The sequence below is a fragment of the Micrasema longulum genome, unplaced genomic scaffold (assembly GCF_059751315.1).
Source record: "Micrasema longulum isolate JH-2025_06_02 unplaced genomic scaffold, ASM5975131v1 h1tg001505l, whole genome shotgun sequence".
In the NCBI taxonomy this organism is placed as follows: domain Eukaryota; kingdom Metazoa; phylum Arthropoda; class Insecta; order Trichoptera; family Brachycentridae; genus Micrasema; species Micrasema longulum.
In genome coordinates this window covers 34,321-58,638 of record NW_028278689.1, presented here as the reverse complement: position 1 = coordinate 58,638, position 24,318 = coordinate 34,321, and the positions used below count along the sequence as shown (strand labels likewise).

Sequence of the window (24,318 nt, the reverse complement as noted above, 5' to 3'; positions counted from 1 at the left end):
GTCATCTACCAACTTTAACAGGTGGACTGCGGGCACTTCGGGTCATCGTGGAGGACAACGCGGAGGGAGCGAGACAGCGCGGCGACATGTGGACAGACCTGCCGCCCCCCGGACCGGAATCGGGTAGCAGGACATCAAGCCGAAAGACGAAGAAGGAGCTGAAGCGGCTGCTGGCTTCGGACTGCACCTTCCCCCTCCATCCTTCCAAGTCCAATCCCCCTTTCCTTGACTATTGTAAATCCCCAATTCCCCTTCCAAGCAAAACTTATAAAAAAAAAAAAAAAAAAAAAAAAAAAAAAAAAAAAAAAAAAAAAAAAAAAAAAAAAAAAAAATAGCCAAATGCCTCGTCATCTAATTAGTGACGCGCATGAATGGATTAACGAGATTCTCATCTGTCCCTATCTACTCTCACTTCGCCTTCAGTCTTCGTCGAGTACGGACGTGTTTTTGCTCGGCGGATTTCTTATCGCTTTGTATTCGCTTAAAAAACTACCATCTGTCGATTTAAATTGTGCAGTTTTGTTCCTGACTTCTTCGTGCATATGTGAGTGTTTTTATTTTTATTGAACTCGTAATATTTAGCCTAAAAAAGTGTAAATTTAACTAATAGTTTTGACAGTTCACGTGGTCGGCCATTGCCGGAAACGGCGGCCATCTTTGTTTTTGGCGACCATAGTTTCCCATAGACACGGTGTTTTCTTTTTCTTCTTCTTTTCTGAGTGTGACGTTCTTTTAACCAGTTTACAAAACATTCCTTTTTTTTTATATATATATATTTTTGGTGAAAAATTTTAATATCATAGAAAGTCGGAAAAGCTCGGAAAAATCTCGGGAAATCTCGGATTTTCCGACTTTATCATTTTTGAGTTTTCCGGGTTTCGTGCCTGTCCGCGCGTTTGTGCGCTGGTGACTGCAGTCGGTGCAAGAAAGTGGTCTCGTAAGTTTTTCACCTACTGTAAGCACACACTGAGCAGAATCGGGGTTTGCTTATTGTAACCTCTGTGGAATGTCGGGCCCTTTAGGGTCCGATGCATCTCCAGATGAGGCATCTGTATTTGGACGGAGGAGGTCTACTGTTATGCATTCGCCACCGATGACCCCACGGAACGTGGACGACGCTTACGCGTCGACGTCGGCAATGGAGGAGGAAGCTCAGGGAGCTAAGCAGAGACGCCTCAAAAGGCAGAAGAGGAAAGACCGAGTATCCGATGAAATTGACATAGACGCTGCAGGTGGTGACTCCCTTCTGTCAAGGGTAAAGCTGGCCCAGAACACTATCGAGACGACCTGCTTCGGTGAGAAGTCTCGAATGAGTGCCGACCAGAAGCAGAGGGTCACTGGAGCTGCTGGAGACCTCTGCCAAATCATTGTTGAGCTCCAACTGAGGAATGCTACTTTGGTTGGAGAAGTCAAAGGCCTGAGGTCCGCGGTGTCCTCGCAAACTGGCTTGAGAGAGGAGTTAGCAGAGCTGGCGGACCGAGTGGCGAAAATGAGAGGAGTTGTGCAGCAGGGTGCCAGCAGTGGCCTAACTTATGCTGGTGCTGTGAGTGCTGCCTTGGGAGTGCCTCCTCTCACGAGTGGGGGAATCACCTCCCCTATCTCCAGAGCTGTGGGCCCCACCAGGCCAACAATAATCATTTACCCAAAGGTCCCGGAGGGTGCTACCTCAGAGGGGACGAAGAAGATTCTCATGGAGAACGTCAGCCCCGCAGAGGACGGCTTCCGGGCTGTCAGAGTGCGTAAGGTCAGGGGTGGGGGCGTCTTAGTGGAGACCTCATCTGTGAAGGGGCTCTCCAACCTAAAGAAAGTGACAGAGAAGCTGTCCTCTAAGGGCCTGAACGTGGTTGAGCCAAAGGGGAGACTCCCGAGGGTTGTCGTTTACGACATCCCTCGAGATATGGCGGAGCCCGCTCTGCTCGCGGAGATGTTCTCGGCCAATATCGAAAAATCTGGCACCGTATCTCGAGAGGACTTCGACCGGACTACCAGGCGTGTATCTATGTTTGGGCGAAGGGACGGACCCACGGTAAACTGCGTTTACGCGGTGGGCCCCGAGACGAGAAAGATACTCATCTCCAGTGGCCATTGCTTCGTGGGGTGGAATGCTTGCCGTGTTCGAGACTTCATTGGTGCTACGAGGTGCTTCAAGTGCCACCTTTATGGACACATGAGCAAGTCATGCTCTAGGACCAAGGAGGTTTGCAGACACTGCGCCGTGGAGGGGCATGGTGAGGAGAGCTGCCCCTCAAAAGGCGGTCCTCCAAAGTGTGCGTCCTGCACGGCGTTTAAACGGCCCGCGGACCACGCCACTGGATCTCGGACTTGCCCGGCCCTTAAGGCCGCTGTTGATGCTTCGGTGCGCATGACAGATTATGGCTGTTAACGCCCCCCTGAAAATAGGGCAGGTCAACCTAGGCAGATCACGTGCTGCGACGTTAGAGTTGCAGCGCGTTGCCCTAGACATGAGTCTCGACATCATTCTCGTTCAGGAGCAATACGCTTGGGGCGGCAGGACCCGAGGGATTGAACCTCCGGGTCAGGTTCTTGAGAAGGGAGACTTTCCTCGGGCGGGGGTATTTATCAATAACCCATTGATTTGCCCTCTGCTCTTGGAGGGGCTTTCGGACGAAAACAGGACCTGCGTGGCAATAAACCTCGGTGCTCTGGAACTGGTTTTCATCTCAGTGTATTTTAAGTTTGGTGACCCTCCTGGCCCTCACATCGCGGGGCTGGCCGGTGCGCTTGGCGCTCTCAGGGGGAGGCACGTGATCGTGGGTGGGGACTTTAATGCTCGATCCACCATGTGGTTTGACACCGATGGTGACATGGGTGGAATGGGTAGGGCAGACAGAAGGATCGCTGTTCAGGAATTCATTGCGTCTTTTGCTTTGAATCTCCTGAACGAACCTGGTCAGCCCAAAACTTTTTCCAGTCCCGCAGGTGGTGAAAGTAATATCGACCTCACCCTTTGTTCTGGGTCTCTTACTGCGATTGTCGGTGCCTGGACGGTTCATCCCGGTGCGGTGGTCAGTGATCACAGATTAATCACATTTAACATCGGCTGTCGAGTTGAAACCGAGGCGAAAGCCACCTGGCATTTTAGAACCAGAAACGCCGATTGGGAGAAATTTGGAAGGATTTTGAGAGATGAACTTGAGGATTTTAATGTGTGGGCCGTTGAGACACCAGACGAAGTGGGTAACCTCTTCAACAGAGCAGTAGTCCGGACGGCGGATCGCGCTTTGGGACGCTCCAAACCTGGCGCCGTCATCAAAACAGTTTGGTGGACGCCCCAGATTTCGCTTCTGCGTGCCAATTACCGAAGGGCGTACAGGCAGTGCGGTGACGTCAGAAAGGGAGGCCTTCCTAGCAATAGGGTGGCTGAACTCACGACTGCACTCCGCACAGCTCGGTCGACCTACCTTAAGGGCATCGCGGACGCGAAGAGGGATAGCTGGAGGAGGTGGGTCTCAGAGGTGGGTAATGCTGATCCATGGACTCTCAGTAGCGTGGTTGGGAAGACGGGTAAAGGCACGGACCGCTACCTCTCCAGTATTATTACTGGAGAGGGTGCGGAGTGCCTGGACGCCAAATCTACTCTTCTCAAGCTGCTTGAGAAACTCGTTCCTCTGGAGCCAGAGGGCGGGGAGTCGGACCATCACAGACAGATTCGCAACCTGTCTCGTCTGCCACCTCGTCCCGAGACTGAGGGGACGAGGCCTGCTGTTGCCCCCGTTACGGAGACGGAGGTCGAGGTGGTTGTTGGAGGCCTGGGTCCGACGAAGTCCCCGGGTATTGATAGAATAACTGGGACCATTGTCAAGAATGTCTGTTGTTACGCCAAAAAGGAATTAACTTCAGTAATGACCTTATGTCTAAGTAGAGGGATTTTTCCCTCAGATTGGAAGAGGGGGCTGCTCAAGATCATTCCGAAGGGCAACGACAAACCGAGATCAGATCCTGGCGCCTACCGGCCGATCACTCTCCTTCCTCTTTTGGGGAAGGTGTTTGAAAAGCTGGTGAGAGCGAGGCTTGATGCCACTCTCTCGCCACCCTGTGATCGACAGTTTGGCTTTGTCCGGAGGAAGTCGACTGAGCACGCCATAGCTTTTGCTCTGGACTGGGTTAACAGCAGACAGGACAAATATGTGGTCGGTGTCTTTCTGGATATATCAGGTGCCTTCGACAATGCATGGTGGCCGATGATCCTCATGAAACTCAAGAATAGACAATGCCCTAGTTCTATTTTTCGCGTCATTGAGAATTACTTCTCTACTAGGGAAGTCTCTGTAGTTTTCGGAAATACGAGTGTCGTGAGGGTGTCCACAATGGGCTGCCCCCAGGGATCGGTCTTGGGACCGACCCTTTGGAACGTTCTCTTCGACGATCTACTTCTGCTTCCTCTTCCGGATGGGTGTACGATGGTGGCTTATGCGGATGATGCCCTGTTACTTGTCTCCGGTAGATCGAGAGCTGAGATAGAAAGGAAATGCGATATTGGAATGAGAGGAATATGTGAATGGGGTGTAAGAAACAGACTTTCGTTCTCACCTCATAAAACGATGGCGATGTTGATGAAGGGGTATCTGAATAGGGAGAGAAACCCTGTTGTGAAGATCCGAGGGAAGAATGTCAGATTTCATGACTCTGTCAGATATCTTGGGGTTCACCTTGACCGGTCTCAGTCATACCTTGGACATATCAAAATTGCCTCTGAGAAGGCAAAAAATCTGTTTTCTCAACTCCGCAGGCTGAGCTGTGCGGAGTGGGGGATCCGGTCTCCGGCCCTGCGAACGCTGTACAGAGCTACATACGTGGCGCAAGTCACCTATGGGGCTTCTGTGTGGGCGCACCGGCTAGAGGTTGGGATCGTCCGCTCCGCGCTGCTGAGTGGGCAGAGGGTCCCTTTGCTTGCGCTGACGGGGGCGTACCGCACCGTTGCGTCGGACGCTCTCCCGGTTATAGCGGGAATCTTGCCGATAGATTTGGAAGTCAGAGAGGTCATCGCCAAACGTGCCGTGAGGTCAAGGACTCCCACTGTACATCTCGGTGCAGTAGTGGAGACCTTGCGGGGACAGGTTGCTCTTAGAATGAAAGAGATGAGAGCTAGATCGATCCTCAAGTGGCAAGAGAGATGGGATGTTGGCATAACCGGAAGATGGACATGGTCGTTTATGCCAGACCTGGAGGACAGGATGAGCAAAAGCTTCTTGGTGTTTGACCACTACACTGCGCAAATGGTCTCGGGTCACGGGGAGTTCAGGGACAGGCTGCATAAGCTTGGCCTTGCCTCTGATCCGGGCTGTGCGTGCGGTGTGGGAAACCAATCAGCGGAGCACATCCTGTGGCACTGTGAGATTCTGAAGGATGAGAGAGATTGCATGTTGGGAAGCTTGAGTGGAGTCACTCTTCCGGCTTGGAACGTTGACCTTTTGGCCAACGTTACTAACTTTAAAGCCTTCCAACGGTTTGTGGGTTCCTGGGTGTCCAGGTGGGAGGAACTGAGGCGTCCGACGGATTAATACAGGCGTATTGCTTCTGGTCGCTGTGTGTGTGTGTGTGTGGCTCGTGCGTGTCTGGTCGAGGCGGAGGCGAAGTTCTGACTGTCCTGTGCCGTACACTCCCCATCAGGGGGTGGAATGGTCAGTGGAATCCCTCCGGTCCCCGTTTCGGGAGTCTTCCCTTGGCCCTATTTTTGAATACCCTTGTTTGTTTCGTTTTTATGTTTATACATCGTACTTTTGTACTATTATTGTTTTCTCCATTTATTTTGAATTTCTGTATCAACTGTTATGTATCTCAACTGCTTTATTATAATGTGTTTAAAATGTAAAGATAAAAAGAATAAAATAAAAAGGAAAAAAAATGACTTCCTGAACGGGGACACTGGGGTGAGACCATAAGGGTGGGGACGGCGTGCGGTTTATTGACTGCATACTGCCCCTGCTCTTACTGACTTAAAATCATGTACAACTTTGAAAAAATAAACAAAGAAACTCAAATCCTGCTTAAAAAAGCGTGGCTGATAAAGAGTCCAACAGGACCCTATAACAGCTGCGGGTGGAGGTGGGTTGTCTCCCTCAGTGTCCCTATCTACTATCTAGCGAAACCACTGCCAAGGGAACGGGCTTGGGAGAATCAGCGGGGAAAGAAGACCCTGTTGAGCTTGACTCTAGTCTGGTATTGTAAGGTGACATGAGGGGTGCAGAATAAGTGGGAGGCGGGTGCAAATCCTCCAGACGTGAAATACCACTACTTTCATCGTTTCGTTACTTACTCAGTTGGGCGGAGGGCGTGCCCTTTTGCTCGACGCGAGATTTCCGGCCTCGCTGAGCTGGTCTTAGGACACCTGCGTTATTCTTTGACAGATGTACCGCCCCAGTCAAACTCCCCGCCTGGCAGTGTCCTCAGAACGGATCACGCGGGGAAACGCGGCGACGCGACGGTACGAACGGAGGCTGAAAAACCGCACACCGCCCGCGGCCGACGCGGCTCGCCGCCCCGTACACGTTTGGCGCGAAAAACCCGTGACGCGCGGCATTAACGCCGGCGCACGCCCTCCGCCCAACTGAGTAAGTAACGAAACGATGAAAGTAGTGGTATTTCACGTCTGGAGGATTTGCACCCGCCTCCCACTTATTCTGCACCCCTCATGTCACCTTACAATACCAGACTAGAGTCAAGCTCAACAGGGTCTTCTTTCCCCGCTGATTCTCCCAAGCCCGTTCCCTTGGCAGTGGTTTCGCTAGATAGTAGATAGGGACAGATGAGAATCTCGTTAATCCATTCATGCGCGTCACTAATTAGATGACGAGGCATTTGGCTATTTTTTTTTTTTTTTTTTTTTTTTTTTTTTTTTTTTTTTTTTTTTTACAAGTTTTGCTTGGAAGGGGAATTGGGGATTTACAATAGTCAAGGAAAGGGGGATTGGACTTGGAAGGATGGAGGGGGAAGGTGCAGTCCGAAGCCAGCAGCCGCTTCAGCTCCTTCTTCGTCTTTCGGCTTGATGTCCTGCTACCCGATTCCGGTCCGGGGGGCGGCAGGTCTGTCCACATGTCGCCGCGCTGTCTCGCTCCCTCCGCGTTGTCCTCCACGATGACCCGAAGTGCCCGCAGTCCACCTGTTAAAGTTGGTAGATGACCCTTGTAACACCCTCGTTGTGATGCCGCGCATCAGACCGAGGGTGATCCCAAGAGCCATCAGATCCGTCGCTGATGTCAGAGACCAAATTCCTCTCCACGTGAGGGTGGCGGATGTGAATTTAAGTTGGCTCACACCGAGCTCTCTTTTGATCGCATCAACCAGAGATGGGTTACTACCATAGTAATCGCACTTTCTCTGGTGATGCGTCTCAAGAGGCTCGGTCCCACTCACCACCTGCACGTCTATCACAGTTGCCTGCGCTCCCTTCACACAGATAATGTCCGGCTTCCTTCTTCCTACCTCTGTGTCAAAAATCCTCTCTCGTGAGACGGTGAAGCCTTTCTTCACGAGAGCCGCCGCTATGACCGAGGCCACCGCATCGTGGCGCAGAACTCTGCCGCCGTGCGTCTTAAAGCACACTTGTACTACATGTGCGGCGGTCTCAGTCGCGTTGCAGCCTGCTCTGCAATCAATATTTTGGTTCTCCCGTCTTCCGCGGGTCGTTCTGACCCGCGTAGGGAGGGTATTAATTCGAACATGAAGATTTTGGACATACTCGCGTCCTGGGACAGCGAGACATCCCGAGCATACCCAAGCAGTCGAAGCGGATACATTGGAAGCCTCTCTAAGTTCATAACCGTCATTAGAACTGTAGAGCAGGGATTTCCAATAACTTTGTATTTTATTAGTTTTATCATAGAGTATACCATTTTTGGTGAGGGCTTTCTCTGCCCTAAGGATCCTTGATTGGACATAGTCCGAGTTGTGTGCTACTCGAGCCGCCTGAAAATTCGAGTGCTGAAGAGCCCTGAATCTATTGAATATCATGCAGGGTATGGAGAGACCGAGACATGGGATACCCAGCCCTCCGTCTCTCACCGCTGCATGGAAAAACGCTATGGGAACGTCTTTAGGTAGTCTAAGCCACTCTCTGACTTTCTTCCGTATCATGATATCCAAACCCTTCAGGAGGATTCCACTGCTTTTGCCCAGAACAAACTGATGGAACAAACGCGGAAGCAAGAAGCTCCGCAATGCCATCAGTCGTTGCTGAGGCTTGAGAGGTGCCCTCGATAGCCTCTCGAGGATGGTCTTCAGAGAGAACCCCGCGTGCTGCGCCCCAGTGGAATCAAACACCACTCCCAGGTACTTCCATCGAGACAGAGTACCCAGTCGCGGGATGACCCCACCGGTGCGAGACCGGAATACGCCCTCCTCTGATACCTTGAACGTTTTCCGCTTCCTGTTGGGCTCCAGGGACAGCACCGCACTCTTGTGCGCGTTCAGGTTCAAGCCATAGGTGTCGGCTTCTTCCTCAAAAGCAGTTATTGCTTCCTGCAGACCCCATGGTGTGGTGGCGAACAGCAGCACGTCGTCCGCATACGCGAACGCCGAGAGCCGCAGCCCCAAGAAGTCTACAGAAACCTCCTTCGGGAGTTTGTTCAATACCCGGTCGATTACCAGAGAGAAAAGGAGTGTTGATAAGGGGTCTCCTTGTCTTACTCCCTGCTGACTCCTGAAAAGTGGTGAGTTTTTACCATGAAGGTGAAAAGATGTGCTACTATTAGCATATAGGCGTTGTATATAATTGGAAAATTGAGCCGGCAAGCCGGTCGACTTTACTGCATGTAATAAGCCTTCATGGGAGACAGAATCGTACGCCTTTGCCATGTCCAAAGAGGCCATGAACATCGGTTTCAGATTCCGCCTCGATTCATTAAGCAGTGAACTTAGCACGGAAATATTTTCCGCACAGCCATCGTCGAAACATCGCTGGCGGGGGTCAATTAGCCGCAGCTTGAGTAATCGAGTGGCTAGGATCTTGTGGAAATGCCTCACGATTACGGATGAGATTGAAATAGGGCGGTAATCCGAAGGTTGCCCTGTGCCTCCTTTCTTGGGCACGAAGATGGTTCTACTCGCTAAGGCGGAGATGGGAAATCCGCCGACAGCGAGTACGATGTTGAACAACATACAAACAACATCGGGTGGTACCGCTCTCCAGCTCCTTGGCGAGACCTTGTCAGGGCCTGCCGCTGAAGTTAGCGCTACTCTCCCGTCGTACACCTCACGTCTTGAGACAGGTCTCCACAGACTAGCCAAGCCTTCTTTCTCACGGTAGATCAGCTCGTGGGGGCTGGCTACCAGAACTTTCGATTGTTGGGTGACCACTGCCGACCAGTACTCAACCATACTCTCGTACGGCGGTAGTGCTGGATCGGACTCGGTCACCGCCTTAAGAGAGTCATAGTTACTCCCGCCGTTTACCCGCGCTTAATTGAATTTCTTCACATTGACATTCAGAGCACTGGGCAGAAATCACATTGCGTCAACACCCGCGAGGGCCATCGCAATGCTTTGTTTTAATTAGACAGTCGGATTCTCCTTGTCCGTGCCAGTTCTGAGTTGACCGTCGTCCGGCGGTCGTACAGGTCACCGGGCGTGCGCGAACACGCCGGTGCCACACAGCGAGGAAGATCCGAGGGGTGGCCAAGGCGAGGCGCCGGGTGACGGAGATCCACACCCGCGAGGCACCCAGAGGGCACCGCGCGGGGAGACCCCGCCGGCTTCCACGTCTCGGCCGATGACCTCTTCCCGACCAGGCCCGACACGCCACGGCCCTCAGAGCCAATCCTTATCCCGAAGTTACGGATCCAACTTGCCGACTTCCCTTACCTACATTATTCTATCGGCTAGAGGCTCTTCACCTTGGAGACCTGCTGCGGATATGGGTACGAGCCGGCGCGACATCTCCGCGTATCCCTCACCTGAATTTTCAAGGTCCGAGGGGCCGATCCGGACACCGCCGCATCGGCGATGCTCTTCGCGTCCCGAGCCCTATCTCCCCGCTATGGGATTCCAGGGCGCTCGAACGCTCAGGCAGAAAAGATAACTCTCTCCGGATCTCCCGTCGGCGTCTTCAGGCCACTTTGGGTTACCCCGACGAACTCTCTTGCGAGGGAACGATTTTTAAGACGGTTCCGCAGCCGGGTTCCGGAACTGCAACCGGATTCCCTTTCGCCCGACGGGTGTGATATTATTATAATGTATATATATATAACTTTACACCATCATCAACATCGGATTTCTCCTAGGGCTTAGGATCGACTAACTCGCGTGCAACGGCTGTTAACGCGAAACCCTTCTCCACATCAGCCCTCAAGGACCTCGCTTGAGTATTTGCTACTACCACCAAGATCTGCGCCGACGGAGGCTCCAGGCGGGCTCACGCCCAGACCCTTCTGCGCACACCGCCGCGGCCATCCTACTCGTCGCGGCTTCAAAACGATCGCACGGCACGAGACCGCACGAACGTCCCGCTTGCCTGCGACGGTCGAGTATAGGCTGAACGCTACAGCGCCATCCATTTTCAGGGCTGGTTGCTTCGGCAGGTGAGTTGTTACACACTCCTTAGCGGATTCCGACTTCCATGGCCACCGTCCTGCTGTCATGAGCGACCAACGCCTTTTATGGTCTCCGATGAGCGTTCATTGGGCGCCTTAACTCGACGTTTGGTTCATCCCACAGCGCCAGTTCTGCTTACCAAAATTGGCCCACTTGGCACTCCCATCCGAGCTCCTACTTCATCTTCGAGCAAGAAGGAGATCTCACCCATTTAAAGTTTGAGAATAGGTTGAGGCCATTTCGGCCCCAATGCCTCTAATCATTCGCTTTACCGGATGAGACTGTCAGAATGGCGGAATAAATTCCGTCATGTTTCTCGAGCGCCAGCTATCCTGAGGGAAACTTCGGATGGAACCAGCTATTAGATAGTTCGATTAGTCTTTCGCCCCTATACCCAGTTCGGACGATCGATTTGCACGTCAGAATCGCTTCGGTCCTCCATCAGGGTTTCCCCTGACTTCGACCTGACCAGGCATAGTTCACCATCTTTCGGGTCCCAGCGTGTACGCTCTCAGTGCGTCTCGATAATCGCACGGGGGCTTTCTCGAAACGCCTCGGGAATGCGGCGGGGCGTCTGACGACGCCCGCGCATCTTCCCTGCGGCCGGCTCGAGGCCGACCTTTCACTTTCATTTCGCCTCTGGGTTTATCAGTGTTCCCAATGACTCGCGCACATGCTAGACTCCTTGGTCCGTGTTTCAAGACGGGTCCTGTGAGTGCCCAAAACAAAACCACCGCCGACCGGGACGCGTCCCGTCCGAGAGCGCGCCACTAGCCACGGACATCCGAAACGCGACACCCGCGACGCACTGGGCGCCGGGGGCCACGAGAAGGAAGCCGCTGTGACGCGACGGACGCCCTCCGAAGGGGCGGACGCGATCCTCGTTCTCTACCGTCGCTTTAAAACTCGCCCCGGCCGTGGACGCCGCGGCTCCGCCCCGCAGAGCGAGGCGGGACAGCCGCACGGCGCATTCGACCGAGGCGCAACGGGTCGCGGTGTTATACTGAGAGAGAAGTGCACGCGCTCCGGGAGCCCGGCTGCGCACCCGGACACCCCCCGCCCCGACAACGAGTGCCGAAGGGCGGAGGTGTGCGCCGGGACGCGGGCTCCGACGGAAGACACGATGAATCTCTCCGTTCGCTCGTTTGAGTTCCACAGGTTTACCCCTGAACGGTTTCACGTACTCTTTAACTCTCTCTTCAAAGTTCTTTTCAACTTTCCCTCACGGTACTTGTTCGCTATCGGTCTCGTGGTAGTATTTAGCCTTAGATGGAGTTTACCACCCACTTAGGGCTGCACTCTCAAGCAACCCGACTCTGGGGAGAGAGACCGTCGCGGCCGGCTACCGTCACCACGGGCCTGGCACCCTCTGCGGGTAAGCGGGCCCCGTTCAAGATGAACTTGGACAGGCAGCCGTGACTAATGACCGCGCGTGTATATATTACTCTCCTCCCTAACGCTACATTTCCCGGCGGCCCGCCTGGGCCGCAGGATTCAGCGCTGGGCTCTTCCCGTTTCGCTCGCCGCTACTCGGGGAATCCTCGTTAGTTTCTTTTCCTCCGCTTACTGATATGCTTAAGTTCGGCGGGTGATCTCTCCTGATTTGAGGTCGACAACAAAAAAAAATTCATATATATATATATATAAATATACATATATATGAATAATGTAAACGCTCTCCGGTTTCGCACGGTACCCGCGCGCGACGCAGAGCGCGAAGAAACGCCCCCGCGCGCCGGCCCGTGAGGACCGGCGGCGGGTTTCACAGCGTCGTCGCTAGCTCGAAAAGCGTCTCGGGGGGACCGAGAGAGCGCGCCAAGTCAAATTTAACCGGACGTCCGTCCGGCGCTCGCGCGCCGGCGGACGACAGACCGGCAACACTCTCGCCGAATCTTCTCTCCGAAGAGAGAAGACGGCGAAGTCTGGTCGCATTGTGCGCGCGACCCTCAAACAGGAGTGGTCCGTCGACAAACTAAGTCTTGCTCGGACCGCAATGTGCGTTCGAAATGTCGATGCTCATGTGTCCTGCAGTTCACACTCTGACGCGCATTTAGCTGCGTTCTTCATCGACCCACGAGCCGAGTGATCCGCCGTTCAGGGTAATAGTGTTTTATGATATATATATATATATATTGTTTATCGGTTGCGTTTTTTTTCTTTTTTCTCTATCGGAAAAAAAATTACATTTTTCACAGAATATAGCCGGACGCGGGAATCGGGCCGACAGACCCGCCTCCCGCGACACCGGCAGTCCGCGGTTCGCGGCGGCGCCCTAGGGCGAAATTCCGCCGCAGTGTTTGCTTATTTTGCGCTCTGCGCGTGTGTATAAATATATATTTATACTATATAAAAGAATGAAAATTCATTTTATATTATATTTCACAGGAAATGATCCTTCCGCAGGTTCACCTACGGAAACCTTGTTACGACTTTTACTTCCTCTAAATGATCAAATTCGGTCAAACTTTCCGACGCGTCGGATGCCCGAGACGAGCTTCCGCGCACCAGTCCGAAGACCTCACCAAATCATCCATCGGTAGTAGCGACGGGCGGTATGTACAAAGGGCAGGGACGCAATCAACGCGAGCTGGTGACTCGCTTTTACTAGGAATTCCTCGTTCATGGGGGAGAATTGCAAACCCCAATCCCTATCACGAAGGGGTTTCATCGGGTTACCCGGGCCGTTAGGCCAAGGAGGACACGCTGATCCCTTCAGTGTAGCGCGCGTGCGGCCCAGGACATCTAAGGGCATCACAGACCTGCTATTGCTCAATCTCGTGCGGCTATATATACCGCCGGTCCCTCTAAGAAGATTTTCATTGTACGCCGGTAGTGAAGACCGCGAAACACACTTCCGCGACGCGAACGCCGCAAGATGCGCGCCCGCGGACTCCTGTGATACCGGTTGCACGTCTATTTAATAGGCTAGAGTTACGTTCGTTACCGGAATTAACCTGACAAATCGCTCCACCAACTAAGAGCGGCCATGCACCACCACCCACCGAATCGAGAAAGAGCTGTTAATCCGTCAATCCTTCCAGTGTCCGGGCCTGGTGAGTTTTCCCGTGTTGAGTCGAATTAAGCCGCAGGCTCCACTCCTGGTGGTGCCCTTCCGTCAATTCCTTTAAGTTTCAGCTTTGCAACCATACTCCCCCCGGAGCCCGAAAGCTTTGGTTTCCCGGGAGCTGCCCACCGGGTTAAAATTATGAAACTTCGGCGGATCGCTGGCTGGCATCATTTATGGTTAGAACTACAGCGGTATCTAATCGCCTTCGAACCTCTAACTTTCGTTCTTGATTAATGAAAACACCTTTGGCAAATGCTTTCGCTTTAGTCCGTCTTGCGACGATCCAAGAATTTCACCTCTAACGTCGCAATACGAATGCCCCCAGTTGTCCCTATTAATCATTACCTCTGGTATCAGAAAGCCAACAAAACAGAACCGAGGTCCTATTCTATTATTCCATGCGTACAATATTCAGGCAAGTGTTAGCCCGCTTTGAGCACTCTAATTTGTTCAAAGTAAACAGCCGCGACGGCCCGCCTCGGCGCGCGGCCGCCCGCGAGGACGACCGCAACACACTGGCGGTGGACGCACCGGCGAGAAGCCCCGCAGACGTGCCTGTCGTACCGCATTCGGTAGACCGACACCGCAGGACACAATTTCAACTACGAGCTTTTTAACCGCAACAACTTTAGTATATGCTATTGGAGCTGGAATTACCGCGGCTGCTGGCACCAGACTTGCCCTCCAATGGATCCTCGTTAAAGGATTTAAAGTGTAATCATTCCGATCACGAGGCCTCGGACGAGTCCCGTATCGTTATTTTTCGTCACTACCTCCCCGTGCCGGGAGTGGGTAATTTGCGCGCCTGCTGCCTTCCGTGGATGTGGTAGCCGTTTCTCAGGCTCCCTCTCCGGAATCGAACCCTGATTCCCCGTTACCCGTGACAACCATGGTAGTCGCATAAACTACCATCGACAGTTGATAAGGCAGACATTTGAAAGATGCGTCGCCGGTGCTAGACCGTGCGATCAGCACAAAGTTATCTAGAATCATCTCGAATGGCGACGGACGGGGCGCGAACCCCGCCGCCGATTGGTTTTTGATCTAATAAAAGCATCCCTCCCGTTGCCGGTCGGGACCTCGTTTGCATGTATTAGCTCTAGAATTGCCACAGTTATCCAAGTAACTATGTACGATCTAAGGAACCAAAACTGATATATTGAGCCATTCGCGGTTTCACCTTAATTCGGCTTTTACTGAGACTTGCATGGCTTAGTCTTTGAGACAAGCATATGATTACTGGCAGGATCAACCAGGGAGCTGTTCATTTCTATATCGCTCCAGGATACGAAGGGCGTCTGAGGCGCGACGGAGTCACCCGCCGCGACACGCTCTTTATGTTCGCACCTATATAACTCACATTCTCGCTCGCTCGAGTTTGCACTCTCGCGATTCACGAGTCTGTTCGTTTTACTTTTAAATTCACTTTTTAACAAGTGAACGCTGGACCTGACGAGACGGACCACATGGATCTTCTCTTTGGCCAAAAATTTAATTCCCTTTCGTCAAATATTAACGTACGAGAGCGCACGCCTTCGGCGCGGCAATAGTGGGGACGTGGATTAGAATCCTACGACCGTTCTCGTTTTTGTTCACGGTGTTCTCTGCTTGCGCGGAACTCCAGAGTTTGTACACGGGCGAAGTGCGATGCTCGCTCAGCCGCACAAAGGAGCTGAACGGCCACACGACGTTGATTTTCGCAAATGTAAAGCCGGCGCGGCATATCGGCCGCCGCAATGTGCGAACGCGGTGAAAAATGTATTTTAGCTAACGCCATGAGAGACGCGCATAAGATACGTACGGCGACGGGTGTCGGCGTCTCGCACGCCGGGCCGCCAGCCATGCGGGGAGCCTACGCGCGTTTCAGGCGAAACGTAAATGAGCCGATGGGTAAAACGCGCGGTACGGCCGGGACTTGGCAAATTCTGCGAGATGATTTTATTTTTTCTTTTCTTTTTTCGTTTGAGAAGACGAATATGGAAAGAGATTATGATTGAAAAATTAGACTTATAATTTGGGTAGGAAATATTTTTGTTTTTTTTTTTTTTATTTTCTTTTTTTTATTTTTTTTTTTATTTCACATTCACATTTGGATCGGAAGGAGGGACGAAATAAAAATCGGCGGGGGTGCATTTCGGATCATCTCTACTCTCACTTACAAATTCATATTCATTCATGCCCTCTATCATTCTTGGCGATAGAAACGCAGCAACACCCCGGCAAGCTCTGTCCGTCTCAGGGAGACCGGACCAGAGAACCAGAGTATCACCGTGCTCCATCGAACCACTCCCTTTCTTCCAAGTCTCAGAGACACACAATAAATCTATACATTTATTCTTCATTATATCACACAGTTCATTCATCTTATCAGTCATACGTCCTCTTACATTCCAAGTGGCAATTCTACATCCCTGAGAATTCCTCCTCTTTGCGCCCCCCCGAGAGAAGCGACCTGATGGGTTGCGAGCCTCATCGCGGTCAGCTAGCGGCATTCTCCCATTCTACCATGACATTAAAACTAACTTATAACTTAACATTCTTCCCACATAATACTAAAAATATACACTTAATTAATTATCGACATGTTAAGTATCTATTGTTATATAACTTATTGTTACAAATTATTATGTAACTTTCGTTACATTTATTGTTATTATGTTATAGAAATATAAATTTATGTTAATCCCTTTCCAGTCAAGGTTTTACATGGTTCCCTTGACAACGGTGCTGATTCCAATTCCGAGTCTCGACATGCGCACGTGTTGCTGGATATGTTGTTGTGACTAGGTTAGTGTACGCAGCGCGCACTTGGCAAAAACCGCAAGGTGACCGCCTGAGCATGAAGCGTGACACTGGACTGGGAATCGCGACATTGTTTGGTAAAACGTGGGCGGGCGGGACGAAGATGGATAGGCACTAGACAAATGTCGGAAAGTGCAAATAGTCCATGTCACAGCTTCAACACAATACATAAACACATAAAATCATACACAAAGCACTAACAAAAATAACAGCCCAAAAATATCACCTTGTATAGTTATAAGCAAGGGATATCAAGTAACACAACAAAGAAAAAAAAAAAAAAAAAAAAAAAAAAAAAACCTAACCTAACCTAACCTTCAATACTGGGAACTCTATAGTTCCCAGTATTGAAGTTCAAGTATTTGGGAAGATAACTAGACAATCAACCATGTATCTCTTTAATAATGTATAAACTTATATGTATGTATATGTATGCGTGTATGTTTTCATATGTAAATTTTAAAAATATTTTTCTATGTACCATATACCTATGTTGGTACATTTCCTGATTTTTACCTATTATTGTATCTTTTAGCTTTTCTTATGTTATCTTTTATTTTTACCAAACTTACATACTTATGTTTCACTGCTGCACTTAAATGTAATTTCTAAAATATGTAAAAGCCCATTGGGCGTGTAAATCAATAAATAAATAAATAAACTATATGGATAAATGCCTTGTCTCTTATAACTAGACGTTTTAAAAATATCATCGGTTATTTTTAACGTTTAAAAATATGCCGCCGCGTACGGGTGTCGGCAAACATTCTCCCAGGAAGCTAGCTAGCTTAGCCTTTTAACTTAGCCTGTAACAGACGCGGCGGATCACTGCTTCGTCCGTAGCAATCGCGCCCGTCACAAGAACTGCATTTCTATAGGCGCTGGTGTCAAACGCAGAAGGGCCGGGCGTAGGCGGGCCTCGGCCGACGAACGATAAGCTCCGGGGGAGGTATCGTCGCCTAGAGATCCCTTGCGGGGTCGCTAGCGAGTAGCGCTGGCGGCCGCAATCCTGAGTCAGGCAACCGGGTTGTAAGGCCGGTATCTCTCCGTCGGTGGGAACGGCGGGGTGTGTTCCGGGGAAGTATCCAAGGGTCCAAATTATCCGGGGTCCAAAATCCAGTCCAAAGAGTATCCGAGTTCCAAGTCCAGGGGGGTAGCGGTGTTCGAATACAGGTGGCGATGAGGTCCGGTTTGAAGCGAGGTAGGGAGACGAAGTGGAGAGTAAAAAGCCTTAGTAGTGTGACGAGATGACTGACTTTATTTTTCCCCGGCGGGGCTATATATACAACATTTTTTGCCGTGCGGCGGCGGGCTAGGCCAATAGCGGGCGGTACTAGGTTGACCAATCACGCGGCGAGAGAGATAGCGAGCACATTTGCCGGCTCTATCGGTCTCTCTCGCGCCGCGTATAAGGTCCCCACCCTCCCGCTACCCGGCCGCAGTCCCCCGCCGACCGCGCGGCGATCAACACTCATACAGAACAACATAACAATATATTATGGACATACACATATTTTTTATGAATTCTAATCTATATGTGGGCTTCAGTATGGCGATGACCACCCCCGAAAGTGACAAATACTAGTCTTTATTGAGGAGGTGGTACATCGCTTACACATACTGAAGCCCCCTATGCTACATTAAAGCCCCAGGAAGGGCCGCCAAGTTGGTGCATGGGCTTTTACGTCGGCAACACTCCCCCCTGCCGAGGAGGCATCTCTGCGCCGACGTCGTCCTTGATCTGCAACACGGCGAGCTTGACGGCGGGTCGTGTGTAGGTTCCGGTGGCTGTCTGGACCCGGGCGCTCCTGACTTGTCCATCCTTCCCTGGTGTGACTGCTATGACGCGTCCCCGCGGCCATTCATTCCGCGGGAGGGCGGCGTCCGTTATTATGACCAGGTCGTCGACCATGATCGGTGTGGCGGCCTGTTGCCACTTCTGTCGCTGTGCCAATGTCGGGAGATATTCCCTCATCCATCTTTTCCAAAATGCGTCGGCTAGTTTCTGCGCCACCCGCCATTGTTTTCTGAGGCACAGTTCGGGCGGCGCGTCTCTGTAATCGGCCAGATGCGGCTGGGCCCCGCTCGACCCGATGAGAAAGTGCATCGGAGTCAGCGGAGCGTCGTCTCGGCTATCAAGCGAGACGTGGGTTAGGGGCCGAGTGTTTACTGTGTACTCGGCCTCCGCTATCGCTGTCATTAGCGTTTCCTCTCGGGGGGCTTGTTCCTTTAGAATCACCATAAGCGCCCCCTTTATCGACCGGACGAGCCGTTCCCAGGCTCCCCCCATGTGTGGCGCCGATGGCGGGTTGAACACCCATTTGATCCCTCTCCTTGTCGCCTCGTTCTGTAGTTCGGGATCGTGGGCTAGTTCCTTCATGGCGGCCGCCATCTCTTTGTCTGCGCCTCTGAAGTTCGTCCCGTTGTCCGAGTAGAGCGTTGTCGGATGTCCTCTGCGGGCCGCCATCCTTCTGAGGGCCTGCACCGTCGAGTCAGTACTCAACGACGGTGTAATTTCAATATGCACGGCCCTCGTAACCATGCACGTAAACAGGGCCCCGTATCGTTTCTCCCGGCGTCTTCCGATAGTTACGTATACGGGCCCGAACATGTCCACCCCACAGTGGGTAAAAGGCCTTACGTGATGATCGAGTCGGCCGGCAGGCAGCTGTCCCATGAGCGGAGGCTGCGGGCGGGCCTTCTGTATTCGACAGTAGCGGCACTCGTATATAATTTTCCTTATATTTGTCCGTAATCGTGTTATAAAGAACTGTTGTCTGAGTTCGCTGAGTGTCCGCTCTGTACTTGCGTGTTGCCGCGACTCGTGATAATGCCTTATCAATAGGCGCGTATAGGCGTGCGCTCCGTCCAGTATGACGGGCGCCTTCAGTTGCTCGCTCACCGCGGGCGCTTCCATAATTCGCGTCCCCATCCTGAGGACGCTATCTTTATCGAGGTAGGGAGTTAGGCCTAGCAGACGGCTGTTCCGCGGGAGGCACTCCCCCCGTCTAATTGCGGCTATCTCGGCGTGGTAACTGTCTGTCTGGCTTATGAGTATCCACGCCCTCTCTGATGCCTTGAGTTCCGGGGCGATGAGTGTCGCGCTTCCTGTATTCTTTTTCCTGCAGCGGTTTATGAAGCGCAACACCCACGCTGTAGTTCTGATCAGTCTCCGCCAGGAGGAAAATCTTCTTTCGTCCGGGAGGGCTGTCATCACGATGGCACTGTTCGCACACTTTATTTCACTGCTTGTATCCGGGGTCGCCGTTATTACCTTGAGCGGCGGCCATTCACTTTTATTTTTCTTTATGAAACTCGGCCCACTGAACCACATGCCGGCCGGGGAGATGTCTGGTATCTCGCCGTCCCGCGTCCCGAGATCAGCGGGGTTCTTCTTTCCTGGTACCCACCGCCACTCTTGAGCGTTCGTTAGCTCATCTATTTCCCCTAGGCGGTGGGCTACAAATGGCGTGAAGATACGCGAATCACTCTGGACCCAGCACAGCACCGTAGTAGAATCTGTCCAGTAGTAGGTATCGCGTATATTACTTCCGCATTCTTTCTTAATTGTGGCCGCCAGTCGCGCGGCCATGAGCGTGGCTTGTAATTCCAGGCGTGGAATTGATAGCGCTCGTAGCGGGCTAACTCGGCACTTGCTAGCCATGAACGTCGCATTCCTTCCGGCGGCGTTCTCCTCCACGATGTAGGCTACGGCGCAGCTCGCTTGTTCCGAGGCATCGGAAAATACGTGTAGCTCTACTGGCTGGCCCTTGGCGCTCGATACGCGCCGCGGTATAGCGCACTCGGTATTGCGTAATATGTCCACCCAAGTGCGCCATTTCTCTGCGTGTTCTTCATTCACTTGTTCGTCCCACTCTATGTGGGAGCGCCACACATCTTGTAGCAGTATTTGCGGGCGTATTGTCAAACACCCTACGAAACCGAGCGGATCGAAAATGCTCATAACTTCACTTAGCATCTGCCGTTTTGTAGGCCTCTCTGTTGGAACCTCCCGTGACACTTTAAATTTAAATTGAAACTCGTCTGTCACCGGGTCCCATTTGATGCCGAGGACCCTCTCTGTTACGGAGGTTCCGCTAATTATTTCGCGTGCGCTTTTCCCTCTCAGACTTGAAGGAATCGCTTCCATTACGGAGGGATCATTACTCGCCCAATTCGCGAGGATGAATCCGCCCCGCCGTAGTAGTTCGCTGACATCGTGGCGCAGTTGTATCGCCTCTGTTGCACTGTCTACGGCATCCATATAGTCGTCCATGTAGAATTTATTTCGCACAGCATCCCTGGCGGCGGCCATCTCTTGCCCGTGATCTTCTGCGACTTGATTTCTCACGTACTGTGCGCTGCTCGGTGAACACGCCGCGCCGAACGTCATCGACGTCATAATCATTTCCCGAATTTCTTCTTCGGGACTATCGCGCCAGAGGAACAGCTGCGCCCTCTGGTCTTCTTTTCTTATTTTAATTTGGAGAAACATCTCCCTTATATCTGCTGCCAGCGCGATCTTTCCCTCGCGAAATCGCATTATATTTCCCATAAGCGATGAGAGAAGGTCCGGGCCGTTGGCCAACATGTCGTTCAATGACTTCCCGTTGCAGCGGCTGGCGGCGTCAAATACTATTCGTATTTTATCTGGTTTATTTACGTTCGTCACTGCGAAATGCGGCAAAAACCAAAGCCCACTCGCAGTGTCTTGTCTTTCAGCCAGCGTCAGTTCCCGGGCATACCCCTTGTCTAGATATTCTTTAATCTTTAACTTGTAGGCCGCGGCGAATTCACTGTTTTTACTGAACTTTTTCTCTATGCTTAAAAATCGATTCAGCGCTGTACGGCGATTATCCGGTAAACACATTCGATTGTCTTTCCACAGTAGCCCTGTCTCGTACTGTCCTTGCGGTAGGAAACGTGTCGTGGCTCTCATGGTTTCTGTGGCTCGCGCCTCCTGACGCGATATCTTGGCTGTCGAACTTATACCTAACGCGTCGACGGCGTAATTCTGTTTCACTAGATTTTCTAGTCTCTGTTCTGTACTAAGCGCCATTAGTATGCTGGCGTTAGTCTGGCGTGTCCGCCCACCGTGTATCACCTTTCCTAAGGCTGTCACTGAGGCGATGTATTCCCCGCATCTCCGTGCCTCTCTCGTCACTATGAGAGAGGCGTTATCTTGGCCGATGAGTAACTGCGGGCACACTTGTCGCATCCTGCCTTCCCCTTCAATCACGGGCTGTAGCGGCAGACTCAGCTTCTGTATTGTGTTTGCGCGGAGAGTGAATAAATCTTCCGTAACTCCGCGCACTTTAATTGTGACTTTTCTTGATGCACTATCTGTTACGCACATTCCGCCGGCACCGTGGATTTTTAATCCTCGAGTCTCTCCCGGCGCGCCGATGTCGTTTGCTATTTTTGCGTCAATCAATGTCACGTTTGATCCCTCATCCAGTAACGCGTACGCGTTCACTCGTCCTCGCGGACCACTTAACATGACGGGAATCACTTTTAGGAGGACCGGTTCCTCCCGAGCGTAGGTGCTCGTCACTATATTATTCGTCCGCGAACTGTGGCCGAAATCGTAGTTTCTCTCACTTGAACTCGCGGCGCGGGTTTCGTTCGCGGTCGGTCTGTTTCCCCCGGCGCCCGCCGCTGCAGGCGTGTCGCGGCGGGCACTATTATCTGGCGCTCGTATATCGGCGCTAGACCGAGCTTCACTGATATCGGCACTATTTCTGTCGTGTAATGTCTTGTGATGTGTTCGGCGACATCCATCGAGGCCGCACTTTTTTACATTTCTACACTTTATCGCCCGATGAGTGTTCGATAAACACGAAAAACACAAATTCTTTCGCTTCACTATGTCCCATCTTTCCGAAATACTACACTCTATGTATTCCTGGCACGTTTGTAGTAAATGTCCTCGTCCGCACAAAACACATGACGCTACACTTTTCCCGTTTCCCTCTGTTGAAATCACTGTATGCACTTGTTCTCGCTTCTGTGACTTCTCGCGTTGTTTTCCGCTGTACACTTGCGGCTCTATTCCGCCGCCTATCATCGAAGATTCCGTTAAATCTTCCAAGAAGAGCGCGAAATCCTTCGCGGAGGGCCTCACCCGGTTTCCTCTTCTGCTGTACCACCAGAGAGACTTCATGCACAGCGGTAACTTGCTCACTAGTTCACTTAGTAGTTGTGGCGTAGACATGTAATCGCCACCGAAGCCTTCTAAGGTCGCTATCGCGTTCCGAACTGCGCTAGACAGATCTACTAATGCTTGCGTAGATCCGTCGTTCTGTATGCAGCGGAGCCTTCTCACTTTTTCCAACAAGGAAGACGCTACAATGTCCGGCTGGCCGTAGTGTAGCTCCAACGTCTTCATTATCACACTCACTTGGCTTGGATCCACTAGTAATGACGACACAGATTCTCTTGCCCGTCCTTTTAACGCACGCTGTAGACGCAGGAGGTTTTCTGGATCCGAAAGGCAGCACATCTCCGTCGACTGAGTGTACTGCGATTTGAAAGTAGCCCATTCCTGCGGCTCTCCGGCGAAGGCGGGTAGGTCCTTGGCAGTAGATTGGCGCGCTATCATGGCGCCGACTCTGCTGACGTCCTCTGGGGCTGAAGTCGGGCTTCTTCCTTGCGAAGCCTCTAGTAGAATCGCCATTTTTGACAGCACCGTCATGATGCCGTCCATATCCGTAGCACGCGGCGCGGGCTCGGGTTTCGTCTCCAAGGGCACGCGTCGGTCTTGATCGCGTAGTGAAGCACGGAGCGTTCGAACCTGCGTCCTCAGCCGCTGGACTGTATCTTCGGATGTGTCCGACTCGGAGTCCTGATCTGTAGCAGGGTCTTCTCTCGGTTCCGTGCCTCCTCGACCCGAGCGGAGTGAAGGGGTTCTCGTAGTCATCTCTAGGCGCTCTGCGATGAATATCCGGTTCTTCTCAAAGGACCAACTTGTAACAGACGCGGCGGATCACTGCTTCGTCCGTAGCAATCGCGCCCGTCACAAGAACTGTATTTCTATAGGCGCTGGTGTCAAACGCAGAAGGGCCGGGCGTAGGCGGGCCTCGGCCGACGAACGATAAGCTCCGGGGGAGGTATCGTCGCCTAGAGATCCCTTGCGGGGTCGCTAGCGAGTAGCGCTGGCGGCCGCAATCCTGAGTCAGGCAACCGGGTTGTAAGGCCGGTATCTCTCCGTCGGTGGGAACGGCGGGGTGTGTTCCGGGGAAGTATCCAAGGGTCCAAATTATCCGGGGTCCAAAATCCAGTCCAAAGAGTATCCGAGTTCCAAGTCCAGGGGGGTAGCGGTGTTCGAATACAGGTGGCGATGAGGTCCGGTTTGAAGCGAGGTAGGGAGACGAAGTGGAGAGTAAAAAGCCTTAGTAGTGTGACGAGATGACTGACTTTATTTTTCCCCGGCGGGGCTATATATACAACATTTTTTGCCGTGCGGCGGCGGGCTAGGCCAATAGCGGGCGGTACTAGGTTGACCAATCACGCGGCGAGAGAGATAGCGAGCACATTTGCCGGCTCTATCGGTCTCTCTCGCGCCGCGTATAAGGTCCCCACCCTCCCGCTACCCGGCCGCAGTCCCCCGCCGACCGCGCGGCGATCAACACTCATACAGAACAACATAACAATATATTATGGACATACACATATTTTTTATGAATTCTAATCTATATGTGGGCTTCAGTATGGCGATGACCACCCCCGAAAGTGACAAATACTAGTCTTTATTGAGGAGGTGGTACATCGCTTACACATACTGAAGCCCCCTATGCTACATTAAAGCCCCAGGAAGGGCCGCCAAGTTGGTGCATGGGCTTTTACGTCGGCAACATAGCCAACTAACCTTTTCACCGCTAAGCTTAGCGGTGAAAAGGTTA

General features: G+C 52.1%; 2 protein-coding genes, 2 non-coding genes and 1 pseudogene across 4 annotated transcripts; 1 reads left to right on the top strand and 4 right to left on the bottom strand.

Moving 5' to 3' along the window:
- Window positions 1-390: 390 nt before the first annotated feature.
- Window positions 391-6,099, top strand: LOC148275137 (uncharacterized). The gene has a single exon (XM_088236099.1). The coding sequence runs from the start codon at window positions 1,007-1,009 to the stop codon at window positions 2,381-2,383; it is 1,377 nt and encodes a 458-aa protein (XP_088092225.1). The 5' UTR covers window positions 391-1,006; the 3' UTR covers window positions 2,384-6,099.
- Window positions 6,100-9,834: 3,735 nt separating this feature from the next.
- LOC148275136 (large subunit ribosomal RNA) lies at window positions 9,835-12,137 on the bottom strand (annotated as a pseudogene).
- Window positions 12,138-12,488: 351 nt separating this feature from the next.
- On the bottom strand, window positions 12,489-12,650 carry LOC148275135 (5.8S ribosomal RNA). Its single transcript, XR_015824103.1, has one exon. It is a non-coding gene; the product is annotated as a 5.8S ribosomal RNA (ribosomal RNA).
- Window positions 12,651-12,934: 284 nt separating this feature from the next.
- On the bottom strand, window positions 12,935-14,874 carry LOC148275134 (small subunit ribosomal RNA). The gene has a single exon (XR_015824104.1). It is a non-coding gene; the product is annotated as a small subunit ribosomal RNA (ribosomal RNA).
- Window positions 14,875-18,098: 3,224 nt separating this feature from the next.
- LOC148275133 (uncharacterized) lies at window positions 18,099-23,336 on the bottom strand. Its single transcript, XM_088236101.1, has 3 exons — window positions 22,456-23,336; window positions 21,119-22,158; window positions 18,099-20,293 (listed from the first exon to the last, which is right to left on the bottom strand). The coding sequence occupies exons 1-3, from the start codon at window positions 23,334-23,336 to the stop codon at window positions 18,099-18,101; spliced, it is 4,116 nt and encodes a 1,371-aa protein (XP_088092227.1).
- Window positions 23,337-24,318: the final 982 nt, after the last annotated feature.

Bases quoted from the DNA above. Each gene is read 5' to 3' on its own strand.
- LOC148275137 (XM_088236099.1), top strand. From the start codon at position 1,007: ATGTCGGGCCCTTTAGGGTCCGATGCATCTCCAGATGAGGCATCTGTA.
- LOC148275133 (XM_088236101.1), bottom strand. From the start codon at position 23,336: ATGACTACGAGAACCCCTTCACTCCGCTCGGGTCGAGGAGGCACGGAA. The intron at 22,159-22,455 runs GTACAGCGGAAA...ATTACACGACAG, and splicing joins GGCGGAATAGAGCCGCAAGT to AAATAGTGCCGATATCAGTG. The intron at 20,294-21,118 runs GTGGGCTTTGGT...GCTCCCACATAG, and splicing joins TGAAAGACAAGACACTGCGA to AGTGGGACGAACAAGTGAAT.